At 42.6% G+C, this 15,122-nt stretch overlaps 1 protein-coding gene across 1 annotated transcript; it reads left to right on the forward strand.

Moving 5' to 3' along the window:
• The first annotated feature begins 12,270 nt into the window (after positions 1-12,270).
• Positions 12,271-14,847, forward strand: LOC100273237 (uncharacterized). The gene is made up of 5 exons (NM_001147679.1): positions 12,271-12,364; positions 12,470-12,704; positions 13,581-13,646; positions 14,081-14,275; positions 14,376-14,847. The coding sequence occupies exons 1-5, from the start codon at positions 12,330-12,332 to the stop codon at positions 14,760-14,762; spliced, it is 918 nt and encodes a 305-aa protein (NP_001141151.1). The 5' UTR covers positions 12,271-12,329; the 3' UTR covers positions 14,763-14,847.
• Positions 14,848-15,122: the final 275 nt, after the last annotated feature.

Raw genomic sequence — 15,122 nt, forward strand, 5'->3', positions numbered from 1 at the left:
TGAACCTGGCTATTCCATAAATGAAAATAAAATCGCGCACTGGGAGTGGAGAGATGGCGAGAGTGGCACGTACCCTCCTGGCAAAGGACCGCCTAAAAGGGGTGGTGTGCTCTCGGGTGGCGCGGACCTGTTCATGTGGTGGAGGATCCGTGGGAATGGTAGACATGTGCAAAAGAGTTAAGGAAAGCATATGTCGTGTGGTTGGAGATCCCCAGCTGGGTATTAATCGATTCGGATCGCCGAACTTCTCGGATATGGATCTTCGACCCTCATCGTAGATAACAAGCGAAACAAAAGTTGGATTTTAAAAGAAAGCTAGTGTAGGACAAGTGAATGCTCTAGATTAGGCAAATCTAGATTCAGGAAAAGTACTTAACTTGTGATGTAAAATTTTGGCTTAAGGACCCACTTCTAGTAAGCTTTTCTACAAAAAGAGTCTTTGAAACTTGATGAGCTTTACCTTGAATCCCTCTAGCCAGCATACCCTTGAGAGTCTTTTCTTTAGTCGGGTAAGTCTTGCTGAGTAATTCCATACTCAGGGTTTTATTCCCTGTTGTTTTTCTAGTTTTAACTTTGTGCTGCTATTGATGGCGTTAAGTGCAGGTGGGCTCGGCCTTCTTATAAATCTAAGTAACTCTTCTATACTTCTTATTGAGGATGGTCACTTGAGCTAGCATATATTTCAAACTTATACATAATTTATAACATTTTAAAGTTTATTCTTTGAATCACTTCTGTAACCACTCCAATAAATATAATGTAAAACTTGATGTAACTTGTAAAATTTGGTAAAAAGATTTTCGCTGCAAAATGTTGGTGTGTGATTTGTGTTTACTTTATCCTGCGGTCCTGGTTGAAAGTGGTTTATCCGAGGTCCTTGGGGCACTCGGACAGATCCTGTTAAGTTATCTGGTGCACATGCATAGCCGTCTGAGGTCTTTGAGACAAGGACAGGTGCATGTGGGCCTAATAACTTGGGAGGTTCTGCCACAGCTGGTATCGGAGCAGGATTAAGTATATACGGTCACATACGTATTTTCAAAACAAAAGTTTTGGTTTTAGAAAACCTATTTTCAACTAAACACGTTGTTTGGCTTTGAAAAACAATTTTGAAAAACTATAATGCTAGCAACATCCTCTATTAAGCCCTAAGTTAAGGACTATCAGGTGGCTTATTTAAAAACCATTAACCCACAACCGGGTGGATATTGCATACATGTGTATTGTTATTTTTGAGGCCATTCAGTTCTGAATAGATCGACTCTCAGGTAAGGTGAGATGTGAGAGCATGACCGAACAAACGTCGGTCTAGGGGAGTGCTTAATTATGGCGCTTGATTATATACATGTTACACATATGTATATATGAAAGCTGCGATGTGGAGTATTTACTTTTATGAGAATTCAGTACCCTATGGATGTGTATGGGTATACAGACATGAGAATACTGAGAAGTGTAATGTACTTGTAACAACGCACCTACGCTCAGGTAAGAAGGTGAGTTACCATATGGTTAAAGTGTGGCAACGACGCCTATGTGTGGCTCGGCGCTTAATGATGAGCTGGCCTCCATATAGCAATATATGAAGTATAAACTGTGATAAATTGTCATGTGTGAACTGTATCATTGGAAAATGGGCTGTGATGGATTTTTCTGCAGGTACACTAACCTCGAAAACGTATGTGTAGTTGACGACTAGTAAAATACCGTGAGAGTCGTAAGTATGCCACCGAGATAGAACGCTATTGCCACATTATGTTGGCAAAATCAGTGAGGACGAATAGGACGAGCATGCATCCTGATTGTTGCATCATGTTTGTCACCTATACACCCAAAATGCTTCTCTCACCTTTATTCTAATAACCGGTGATTGTAGATAATGTGGGGTAATATTGTATTATGAACTGCAATGAAATGCAATGAAATAGCTATCCTCCGTTCTTTAGGTAATATATTTAGGTGTTATACGAGTTTGCTATTGCACTTGATGTGTCGATAGAAGGTTAGTGACTTGTTTTCCTAAACCCAAAATTAGGTCATGTTCTTATCTGGTAAACCTAGACCCAAATTTGAATTTACCATTATTTCTCCATGACTAAAATCATGTAAATGAATGCTCAGATAATTTCCGTTGTTGTACATAAAGTGTACCCAAGCTTAAAACAAGGATCTCAAGTCATGTCTCCTTCCAAAACCATTCCCTTATTCAGTTGGTGCAAGCTGATATCCCTAATTCCATTTTGCCTCTTCCTGAGGATCATGTCGTTATTTTATCAACCCAACCCAGAAAAGACAGGTTTGATCATTTTCTTGAGTTTGATGCCTTTGGTTTCTCCATATCTATCGAAGGCATACCAACTTAACCTTATGATTGTTTCCCTCCGTATCTAATTAGATACTAATTCTTGACCTTGTGATCTCTACGATGGGCATAGAAATATACTTGGGACTGAATTAACAGTCTCCCATCGTACTCCCTTCATTAACAAATCTAGGTTATGGCCATGCCCTGTTCATTTCATCGGGCCATGATCTATTTGGCTCTCTACTTGTAACCATCCTTACAGGTGGAGTATCTCTTTGTACATTGTCATTCTTGCCCAATTCATTTGTATCGCATGAGATTTCTTATTGGTTATGTCTGATAATGGTGTTATGACTAAAACCAGTGGTGCCATGGCGAAACCGAGGGCCTTCTGTGTGTGCGCACATGGTTGTGCTACTCGGCACACGCCTGTATCACAGTTAGTAGTCATAATCCATTATGAAATTATATCAATATGTTATCTTCCGTAGACCTCCTCCTTGAAACAATTTCTATGTTGTTTGTGAAGTGATCAAGCAACATCTGTCATCTCCATTGGATCAAAAGGGCATACCACTTTCATGTGTGGTCTTATTTCTTTTGATCTTGGTAGTGACTACTCATACAAGTTCCCTTTACATCCTTTGTGTAAAGATGAAGCCTTGAAGCTTTTTAGTGTCGAGGGACAACTGATTAGCTCTCAAAATGGAGATTAGATTTTCCCTGCTGCTGAAATGCAGGAGTTTGTTCATTCGCTCTCTTATTTAACCCATATATTCCCTAATCAAGTTTGTTCATCTCGCATGAAGAAATGGATGAACAATCTGATCAAATGGATTTCTACCCAAATGCATGACCTTTTGCTAGCAAAAGTGAACTCTCGACCATTGGATTGCCAACGGGTAATAAGAGAAATTACTCAATGCCAAAAGTAGTTCAACAAGTTGGTTTTACTAACTTGTAAATGCCCAATGAAAAAAAATATTTTGAGTAAAAAATATTTTGAGTTTAGAGATCATTTTGTCGAGTTATCTAAACTCACTTTGGTTCAACCCACCCTAAAGAAAGTACTTACAAGAATCAAGATTAAGTCAGCCAGTAACCACCTAATCATCACTCTAGTCATGCCTCGATCGCCTCACGTGTGTTTTTCTAGCATGAGTGATCAAGTCGAGCCGAGACTAGTGCTTGATAAAATGGAATAGACACGAAGTCTGCATTTACAGATCCCTTCACCAGTGAGTTTTCGAGTCTCTATCATTTTCTGGGACTTGGATTCTCTGGCTAACACGAGTTAACTGTGATGTTATTCGACATTCACACCTATCTCGTGTGCTACGAACTTACCGTAACCACTTGTTGGTAAACCTCTTTCTGTGTGTTTTACCCAAGAGGTTGCATTTGGTTCTATTTGGGTAAAATCGTGTAATTGTCACTCGCTCAACAGACTCAGATAGTACAGTGTCATCAGAAAAAGCAAACTGTACACATGGAACCTTATGTGTTCATCTGGCAGACAGCGTTTCTATTGATGGACATCTCTAAGTTAGCCTAAGGCGATACATGTTATGTCCGCTAGAGAAACCACATTCTGAGACACTCGCCTTCGCTCAGAACTGCCTTATGATTACCGCTGATATGGACGTGGGTTACATGCTTCTCTACTCTTAAAAGTCTTTCGCTCCGAATCTCGGGACGAGATTCTTTTAAGGGGGGAGGGCTGTAACACCCCAGGTGTTTATCGTCTGCTCGACAACGAGTATGGAGTTAAGCACATAATATCAGTGGATAAAACGGATGCCAAATTTTAATCATCTTCGTTATCGCGATTTTAATATCGCATCTATATCGTTTGTCGCGAGTACGACATCTTTTTTTATCTATCCGGGCTTGTCCTAAATCTTCGTGATGTTCGGAACATCGTTGTTCCGAAAATCGGTGTGCCCGGTGAATATTTAAAAATCGTCGCTCGCACGAATATGAATTCGGAAGCCCGACCCACTTTGATGATTTTATCTTGAACAAATTAATCAGAACTCGACGACAACAATATTGATGCAAAAAATTAAATCGGATCAAGGTAATTAGAACCACTAAGTATTCATAACTAATCTGTTTTCCTGTTTAGACTGCAGATAAAATTATCTGCTCTAAATTAAATAAACGCAGTATGTACTAGTTTGACGAGTATCTTTTATTTCATCCGGTTTACATCTCGCGCCTATTTAATCAGATAACTAAATTATCTTTGTGTTCTCTTGTAAAGAAAATATGGGAAAATAGAAAAAATATGTTTTTCTTAAATATCTCACCGCTTTCATCCTAATCCCCATAATTCTGGGTTGATTTTTTCCCTACTCCGCCGCCCCTTGGCCAATGGCTATCCTGTCACCTGATATTTTAAAACGGGATACGCATACGTATCTACGCGAGACAGTGAACGGGCGATGAACCAAGGACCTGGCCGTCGCTCTGCTCCTGTCTATTTTCTCGCGCCGTCCTCATCCTCTCTTCGATCTCCACGCCCTGATTTTTCTACAGTCGTCGCTCTGGTCCTTTTATTTGCGCGCATCTTCTTCCCTTCCTCTGCTCCGCGGGGTCGGCCGGTGGGCGTTCATCACCTGGCCGCGCACGTCTTCCCCCGTCCAGCCCTAATGCCGCGGTCGCCCAACTCGCCTGGCCGCTGCGCAGTTTCCTCGGCTTCATCTCCCTCCTGCTGTCCTCTGCCGGCGCTCCAGCTCGCCCATGGTGGCGCGCCCCTCTCCCTGGAGCTTCTTCCATGCGCCAGGCCGTCCCGAAGCTCCAGCTCGTCCAGGCCCCTTTCCAAGCGCCCCTGCTCCCCATGCGCGTCCCTGGTTCCCTGCTCGCCTAGCACGGATTGAGCCGCGCCCCAGCTCAGATTTCCCTCCCCAGCCGAGGCCTTTCTTCTCTGGTCTCCCATGGCCGCTCGACGCCCAACCCCTGCGTCGCATCCATCCTCTGCTCTTCCTGCTCGCCGGCAGAAGCTCCCAGCCGAGCGTTCCTTCTATTCGCCGCGCGCCCAGCCGCCGAAGCTCCCTGACGTTCGTCCATGGCCGCGCCCAGCTTCTGTGCTCTGTGCGCGCGCTGCGTGCTCCTCTCTGCTCGGTTTCAAGCTTCTGCGCCCAGCTCTGCCATGGCCGCGCTGCTCCTCTTCCCAGCCGCGAGTTCCCCTGTCTCCCATGGCCGGCGCTTGGCCTTCTGCTCGCCACGGATGCGCGCCGGCTGCCAGGTCTTCTCCCTCCTCCCTGCGCGCGCTCTCCCCTGCCGCGTGTTCCTCCAGCTCGGACCACGTCCTTCCTCTCTGCTCGGATCCACCGTCTCGTCCGGCTCCCTAGTGGCCGAGCATATCCCTTGCGCTCACGCCTTCTCCATTCAATTCCTAGAACACCTAGGTCTGTCCATGTCGCTCCCTTTGTCGTTGGCGCTCGGCTCCCTGTTTCAGTTTGCCGAGTCACGCCGTCATTGTTTGTGTCACGAGCTCTATCCTCGTTGTCATCGGGCTTCACACGTGCTCGCATTTGTCGTTGAGCTGTTGAACCTGTCCTCTGTTGAACCTATCCTCTCTTGCTTTCACACGTGCTCGCGTTTGTCGTTGAGCTGTTGAACCTGTCCTCTGTTGAACCTGTCCTCTCTTGCTCGTGACTTCGTCATCGCGTCGTGTGTGCAGCTCTATATACGTCACCCTCCCGTATAGTCATCGAGCCTGTCGAACCTCGTTCTTCCCTACTCGATCTCGTCGAACCCCGAATCCCGGACGTTAGGCAAAAATAAGCGAGGTCTGTGTGCATCGCTTATCAAGGACTCGATCAAAGACTTCAATCGAAGGTCGTCGTCATTCCGCGCGTCAGCAAGAAATCCCAAGAATCGGGTGAAGACGGAGCCAGCAGCGTGGTGTTCACCAAGTGCGCGACAAAAAGCTCGAACAAGTCATCGATCGTCATCCTCGTCTACGCCAAGCCCCAAGCCGTGAAGACACTCTGGTGCTGGCCACGCGTCACCAGCTCGACAAAAAGGAATCCCACGGGTATTTGGTCAAGAATGGAAACTGTGTGCCTCGCTCGCCAGACGTGTGTGATCAATGACGTCAACCAGAAACCGTCGTCGTGCTTACGACTATCGCGTCGAATTAGTCAGGGTAAGTAAATTTGTTATTCGTGTTAGTGGATGGATGGATGGTCTGACTAGGTATAATATTTATTAGATTGCCTGAGTCATTTTGGTAATTTGATCGATGTCGTAGGACGAAAGAGGTCTCAATAGGTCTCAGTGTTTACGGGACTGTAGATGTTAGAAATGGAAAGTTTTACTAATATGTATGATACACAGGTTAACCGGTAAATTAGTTTAGAAAGTTAATGAAAGTTCTTCTATCAAATTTTATAAGTATTAGGTGTCCAAGAATTTTGAAGTTAAAGTTATAAGTCGTTTAGTGTGCTCTCTAAACTAGGTATGATATTCTTTGTGTGTTGGTCGATTTCATGATTTGAATGAATGTTGATTGCTACTTCGAATATTTAGGATCAGGTAACATCGATATATCTGTTTCAACCAAAATCTAGGGTCTGTCTGATAAGTAATGCATATAAACACTTTAGGTCTTTTAGTTCTAAAGTTGGAATTGGTATATGGTATAAAATATGCTTGGTTATAGATTATAAGTGTTTCATCCTTTTTAGCGTAGATTATTTATCTTGTACTATTTATACTCGTGCCTATATATATGCATCGTGCATCTCATGAGGTACAATAAATAATCGCCTGATGCGGAAGACGAGCCAAGTCGACCCCAAGCACGGGCTAATCCGCAGGATGAAGCTGATGGACCAACCTGAAGATGGTTAAATCAAGCAAGTGCTCGGTCGAGGGATACTCGTCAAGTGGACGTCACCTAACAACACTAACCTAGTGTTACTCAGGCAAGCCCCGGTGCATTTGCGACCTCCTTGCTGTTTTAAAATCTTTATCACCTTGTTTGATGCATTAGGTGATAGGAGTTGCGTGCTAAACCGTTGATGCATTTCCTTCCTTGAAAAATTGATTACCCTTCCTTGATACCCTTTTTGAAAAGGATTTTTGATGCTTAGCCTTGCTTTAGCAAACAAAAATGTTTGTTTTAAAACAAAAGTGATGCTTCAGTGGGTGGGAAATTTTCAAAAATAAAACTTGATGTTGGATCCATCATGGCCATGATGGGTTTAACATCGGAAAAGATGTACCTCTGCCAGGTACCAAACTTTGGGTTTAAATTATAAAGCTGAGACCGGGCGGGTGACTTGCATGAGAAAGGAGTCTCGGTGTAGTGTCTCCGTCTGAGTCGTTTAAGGACCGTACCGATTGTTGGCCTGCTGATCTAGGACCTTTTATCTGGCCACATACCTCGTCATGGGTAAGCTTAAACCTGGCTATTCCATACATGAAAAGACAATCGCGCACTGGGAGTGGAGAGATGGCGAGAGTGGCATGTACCCTCCTCGCAAAGGACCGCCTAAAAGGGGTGGTGTGCTCTCGGGTGGCGCAGACCTGTTCATGTGGTGGAGGATCCGTGGGAATGGTAGACATGTGCAAAAGAGTTAAGGAAAGGATATGTTGTGTGGTTGGAGATCCCCAGCTGGGTATTAATCGATTCGGATCGCCGAACTTCTCGGATATGGATCTTCGACCCTCATCGTAGATAACAAGCGAAACAAAAGTTGGATTTTAAAAGAAAGCTAGTGTAGGACAAGTGAATGCTCTAGATTAGGCAAATCTAGATTCAGGAAAAGTACTTAACTTGTGATGTAAAATTTTGGCTTAAGGACCCACTTCTAGTAAGCTTTTCTGCAAAAAGAGTCTTTGAAACTTGATGAGCTTTACCTTGAATCCCTCTAGCCAGCATACCCTTGAGAGTCTTTTCTTTAGTCGGGTAAGTCTTGCTGAGTAATTCCATACTCAGGTTTTATTCCCTGTTGTTTTTCAAGTTTTAACTTTGTGCTGCTATTGATGGCGTTAAGTGCAGGTGGGCTCGACCTTCTTATAAATCTAAGTAACTCTTCTATACTTCTTATTGAGGATGGTCACTTGAGCTAGCATATATTTCAAACTTATACATAATTTATAACATTTTAAAGTTTATTCTTTGAATCACTTCTGTAACCACTCCAATAAATATAATGTAAAACTTGATGTAACTTGTAAAATTTGGTAAAAAGATTTCCGCTGCAAAATGTTGGTGTGTTATTTGTGTTTACTTTATCCTACGGTCCTGGTTGAAAGTGGTTTATCCGAGGTCCTTGGGGCACTCGGACAGATCCTGTTAAGTTATCTGGTGCACATGCATAGCCGTCTGAGGTCTTTGAGACAAGGATAGGTGCATGTGGGCCTAATAACTTGGGAGGTTCTGCCACATGTGCTTTGCCCATTTGCTTTTCAGGGTGGATTTGTGGTGAATTACCATGGGACATGGTCTTTGATCTTGTGGTGTTTGTGCAAGTCCAGAACATCTACACTAGAACACCTAAAAAGAAGTCCGCCAAAGATTTGGTTAGTTGCTTCATGATTTCTCTTTTTCTCTCTTAATACTTAGCTCTATTTGATTGATCTGTGCTATACTGCTATGTGCTATTTTTTTGTATCTCAAATTAGCAACGGGAGTTGTTCAGGACAGAGGGAGTTGTTCAATTCAATCCATATCTGTCCTTAGTTCAAACCATATCTGTTTTGGGAAGTTTAGACTCTTTCAAAAAAATATTGTAAAACCTTATAGAGTTCGTATATGCTAAATTGCCCCAACAGTGGAATCCCATTTCTTGATTTAAATTTTAAATGATAGATGCCAATTTATAATATTTTAGGAGACAATACTTTTTAAAAGTTGAGTCTGCATCATACAAGTAGAGAATCCATCCAAAATCAAACCACTGGGAACCCAACTGGCAGGGTTGTTTTAACAGATCTACAACGTAGGGCTGTTATTGATGCTGCTACTATTGCGGTCACAGGGCCATTGTATTGTGGTAGGTCTAGACAATTGAGTCATTGTTCTGGACAAAGTTGTATTGCTTAAGTCAAATCATCTAATGGAGCTCATTCAATATTGTAAATATTCTTGTCTGTTCAACAAACTTGGTTAAACTTTGTTTTTTAAAATCCACTACACTTCAGGACAGAGGGTAGTTGTTCAAGTCAATCCATATCTGTCCTATTCTCTATGGTATGTTACTGAATAGCCTACACAAAAGTTACCATAATGGATTAGATCTTAACGGAAATTGTTTATGAATATCTATCTAGCTTCTGGAGTTCTGTTAAGCCTTCATTTATCTTCTAACTAGGCAGAGGATCGTCTCGTTTACCCTTTAGCTGAGAACATGTCCATTTCACCTTCATCGCTTGGAGCATGTCCATTTCACCTTCATCACATTAGTAATCATGTACTATCAGGACATAATCCCTTCTCTGCAAAGGAAAGGCTTGGCTTTACTTTACCAGTAAGTTAATATAATAACAGTCAGATACTCTAATCCACTAGCATGTGTCACTTGCCTCCATAGCCTATAGTAATGTTGTACTGTCTATTGTACAAGACACGCCTAGGTGTTTCTTTTATTACTCTGTACTGAGGGGTGCTATGCCTCTATTTTTGCCTTTTGATGTTGGTCATTGTTCATATTCTCCTTCAGGAACTTGTAGCACTAAATCATTCTCTATGATCTGTTAACTTGATAGAAGTTAATTGCATTTGAATTTTAAGAAATGTAATCAGATTTCCTCATTGCTCAGAATTGATACGGTCTTCATTTTGCAATGTCCCTAATCAATATTTAGTTTTTTTTGTGATTTTGCATGATATTTTGTGATCAACAATGTGCAGGGTACTTCTATTGTAACTAGGCTATGCGTTGTCCATTCAGAGTGGTACACTAAATGACTTTTTTTGTTCCTCTTCCGCCTCTTCCTAATCTTTAGGTCTCAGATGTGATTGTTGAAAAAGTTGCAGATCACGCTCTTGTATGGATCAATAGGCTGCTGGCTATTGATCATGACATTGCCATCAAGAGAGATAGGAAAGTTTCTACAAAGGTCTGTCTTTATCTGAGATTCTTAGTTTCTCAGACTATTGTATATCTATTTCTAATTATGTGTGCTCTTCCTTATCCCTGTTCTCCTTGATGCAAAAGGGGATATTGATTTTGTGGGTGGTTTCATTCATTGGAATGCTCTTCAACTTCCTTACGCTCATTTACATTGGTGAGTTTGTTAGCTATGTCTTCATGGATGTTTGGATCTACTGTTTTTAAAAAGGTATATAATGTTCTTTTATGATAACTCGATGTGCATAGGGCATACGACATACTAAACTTGTCAATTTTTCTAGGTGTAATGCTCTCTCTGTTGGTTCCACCACTCTATGAGAAGTACCAGGATGAGATTGATCAGAAGGTTGGTGTAGCCCACAGTGTACTATCGAGGCACATAGATACCATCATTACCAGGACTCGGCAATCAACCAAGTAGAAGAAGACTGAGTAAAAGAAATCTTTTGGTTGTATTGTTGTGAGTTTTATTATGACTAGATGTGAAAGTGAAATCTATTACTTGATAGTATGGGGCAAATTAAGTTTCATTGAATATGCTCTTTATTTTTTATTTGGAAACAAATTTTACCGTGAAATTAAGAAATAAAATAACGTTGTGATGTGCAGATGAAAAAATGTTTCTACCTTTGCTACCTTCTCATCGATGGAGTGTTTTGCACCTTTCACCCTACTTCTCATCGGCGTCCTCACCTTCTCCATCTAACTATTCTTTGTAAGATCTATCTGAACCCCACCATTTTTTAGACTTTTGGGAATTGGGAATCCCAACATGGTTTGCTCAGGCCCATTCCTGTCTTACTGGTCATTGATGTGCCACAGGTGATCAAATACATAAGCGTCATCCATGGGTTCGGTCCCTACTTCAATTACCGTGTTACCAATTTTTTTCCATGGCGCCTATGTGTTTGTCCGTCTGTTATTGCCTTATTGGGATGCATTAGGATTCCAGAGTTGAGTTTGCTTAGCAGTCATGTTCTCCTTAACGATTACATACAGAGTTATGGGGTTAGGGACTTGGATAGGCATGTCTAGACTTGCTATGCATTGCCACTATATTTGGCATGCTTAGAACCGCTACACAAAACATGCTATGTATTTTATATAAAAATACTATATCAGTGATATGCTTGCTAGACCTATATTTTTTTGTTCTTCTATTCTTGTGTGGGTCTATCAAGAATGATGCAATTAGATAGGGTTATATGCTTTGTCAATATTGTATGAGTCTTTCAGTGTAGTAGCAAAAGTCTTGGCACACCATTGTTTTAGTTATTATAATCTGAACAACCAATTTTATATATGAAGCTCGTGGCAATGGCAGCCCTGCAACAACACGACGATGGAGCCCGTAGTGCGCTCAGCCTCGCGCTTCTCTGCAACAATGCATTGTTCCCCATGAGGGCTCCCGTCACTATTACGTTCACGTCGTCCATCGCAATTAGAGACTCGTTAATTTGTGTTCCGTCGCAACGCACGGGTACATACCTAATAAGGTGTTATATCTAAGGTGTTATATCTGTAATTCTCATATAATCGCTTCTACATTTAAAAATAATCATTGAAAAATATTGTTTAAAAAAATCGAACAATAGTGACTCCAATGAGCGACCTCCGTGTGACGAAACCCGTGGCGTCTCCTCGCTGATGTTGTTCCATGGGAGCCTCTTTTTTTCTTCAGACGGTCAAGGAAAACTTGATACAATGTATTTATTATTTGTCGGAAAGAAGGAATGCTGGCAGTGACGAGAGGGGTGACCTCACCTAGAAAAGCAGAGCCTCCAACAAGCACCAAGATCGCCGGCGCTATAAAATGTGCACCGGATCATCCGATCTTTATCTCACTGCCAAACTCTCCTCTCCACCCACACACACGCGTAACCTTCTACACCACCTAGCTTGCGCAAGGATCAGCTTTCAGCTGCATTGACATGGAAGGAGACACAGGCAACCGATCTGAGAAAGAGTGAGCCATGATATTCTCTTTCTCGAGTGTCACATGTAGTTTTTAACAGGAAATCTATGATGTTGATTCATCGCATCTCTCTCTCTTTTTCTTTGCTACGGCCAGGGTCGCTGTGGTCACAGGAGGCAACAGGGGGATCGGGCTAGAGATATGCAGGCAACTGGCTTCCGGTGGAGTCACCGTAGTGTTGACAGCAAGGGACGCGGAGAGGGGCGCGGAGGCAGCCAGCAAGCTTGGGCTACCCAACGTCGTCTTCCATCAGCTGGATGTCGGCGATCCGTCGAGCGCTGCACGCTTAGCTGGTTTTATCGAGGAGAAGTTTGGCAGGCTGGATATATTGGTATGCCATGGACGTTTGATCTCCCGTTCTTCGTGCTGCGACCTATATATGCGTATACATGTACATGTGGGCCGGTCTGGTCCGGCACGACACGACCCACAAAAGCACGGCCCATAAAGGCATGACACACAAAAGCACATATCTAATTATGTGTCGTGTCTTACCAGCACGTATGCCCTGTCATCGGCCCACGACACGGCTCACAATTAGTTATGTGTGCCAGGCCAGCTCAAATAGTCCAAAATACCTTAATGTGCCAGACCGGTCCATATACATACAATAATAATACAAAAATAAAAAGTATAGAATATATATGACTAAAATAAAACTAAGATGTTTTATAGATGCATATTAAAACCTTTGGTCAGAAAGAACAAACATTACAACTAGCTTAGAAATAATATTCAGTTCTCTGTTCAGTGTTTAACTATGTACTATACAGCCATACAGAATACATATACAATGATCATCATCAATATTTAATATCACCATCTAGGTATTGGTTCTCCGAAAGCCTATTGAAACTCTAGATTCTCCAAATTGTGCTGGTCATATACGTAGGCTTTAACGCGACTTAGTTAAATACTAAATCTATATTTAGTGGGCCTCAATGGGTCTTAGTTAAATGGGTCGTGCCAGGTCAGCCCAGGGCTTGACTTGAGGCCTAAGCACGACCCACATATTGGATCGTGCCAAAAATTATGTGTTTTGGGCCGGCCTATTAGGCACATGTACACCTATATATATGCGTAGTGTAGTTCATTCATGTGCTATTGTTAGATGTGAGTAGTTTTTTTTTTAAAAAAAAGATAGAGAGAGAGAGGAAAAAATGCATGTGAGTGGTTTTTCATTAGTTTTTGGTTTATGCTTTTGCAGGTCAACAATGCAGGAATTACTGGAACGACAAGTAACGTCGACGATCCAGAAGCTTTTCGGCAAGAGGTTGGTTAACCAGTGACAATTACCGAGAACAGAATAACGGTTTCACTTTACTACGCTCTCTATATTCAGAATATTAACGATATCTATTCTTTGTTGAACACAAATAGTCGTGAGTTCCAGTAATTAGAACCTGAGCGTGAGAGGGTGGGAGAGCGATGGTTTGAAACCCAGCACTCTGCTCTTTTTTAAACTTTTATTTCACTCGCTGCATTCGCAGTAGACGACATATGAATAAAGAAACTCCCACTATAATATAATAAAGGAGAGAAATACTTCCGCCATTTTCTTTTTATTTGTCATAGTTTAGTTTAAAAATAAACTAGGGGACGACATATATTCGAAAACCCATGTAGTGCCATTTTATTATTAGAACAAAATAGAAGTCTAGTCTAGCAGTAAAAAAGATACAAATGCATTTTCTCGTGTGGAAACAGCTCGCGGGCATGGATCTCATGCAGAGGATCGAAGCAATCAACAGGCACAGCACGGAATCGTACGAGCAAGCAGAGAAGTGCCTGAGGACCAACTACCACGGGATCAAGGCTGTCACAAAAGCGCTGCTCCCTCTTCTGCAGTCCTCGTCCCATGGACGGATTGTTAACCTGTCATCCTACTATGGACTACTCAGGGTAAAAATGGCCATCCAGTGCTGCAATATTGATATATATACAAAAGAAAAAAATAGTTCAGAACGCATTGCAGATCAGTAACAACTCTACCCTGCTCCAGTTTTTCAGCGGAGACGAACTGAAAGAGGAGCTCAGCAACATCGACGGCCTGTCCGAACAGAGGCTGGACGAGCTGTCAGAGCTGTTTCTCAAGGACTTCAAGGATGGGCAGCTGGAGGCTCGAGGGTGGCCGAATGAAGGAGGGTTCGCCGCGTACAAGGCGTCCAAGGCGCTCGCGAACGCCTATTGCCGGATCCTTGCGAAGGAGCACCCGTCGCTGTGCATCAACTGTGTGCATCCGGGCTATGTCCAGACGGACATGAACTTCGGGTCTGGGCATCTGACGGTCGAGGAGGGCGCGCGGGGAGCTCTCATGCTGGCCATGGCGCCCAAGGGAGGCGTCACTGGCGCGTTCATGGACCACACCGAGGTCGCGTCCTTCGTGTAATATGCTCGCACTCGTACCGTTAGCTATCGGCTATCGCAGTAATAAAATTCCACAGAACCAAAGGAGGATACACTATTAGGTCCTGAATCAGATATGTTCTATCCCCTTCCCTGGGAAAGTATCCTCTCGCTCACTCGCTGGGTAGATGGCCGTCCAGTTTCATTTTGGTTGCGATGAGTCTTCTCATTCACAGTGAATGAGTCTATCTTGTATAGTTCATCTGTTATGAAAATAATAGAAATAAGAATCTTCGTATCAAAAAACAATTAGATCTTTTTTTGTTATTCTCCGAGATTAGCGGGGATTTAAAAGGATTAGCAGAGATTTTGATTTACTAGGGATTTAATTCCACTCATTCCT

This window comes from Zea mays, chromosome 4, assembly GCF_902167145.1.
Source record: "Zea mays cultivar B73 chromosome 4, Zm-B73-REFERENCE-NAM-5.0, whole genome shotgun sequence".
NCBI classification, from domain to species: Eukaryota; Viridiplantae; Streptophyta; class Magnoliopsida; order Poales; family Poaceae; genus Zea; species Zea mays.

Excerpts from the sequence above, each read along its gene's own strand:
- LOC100273237 (NM_001147679.1), top strand. The coding sequence starts at position 12,330 with ATGGAAGGAGACACAGGCAACCGATCTGAGAAAGA. Across the intron at positions 12,705-13,580 it reads TTGGCAGGCTGGATATATTG|GTCAACAATGCAGGAATTAC; the intron begins GTATGCCATGGA and ends ATGCTTTTGCAG. Across the intron at positions 13,647-14,080 it reads CAGAAGCTTTTCGGCAAGAG|CTCGCGGGCATGGATCTCAT; the intron begins GTTGGTTAACCA and ends GTGTGGAAACAG.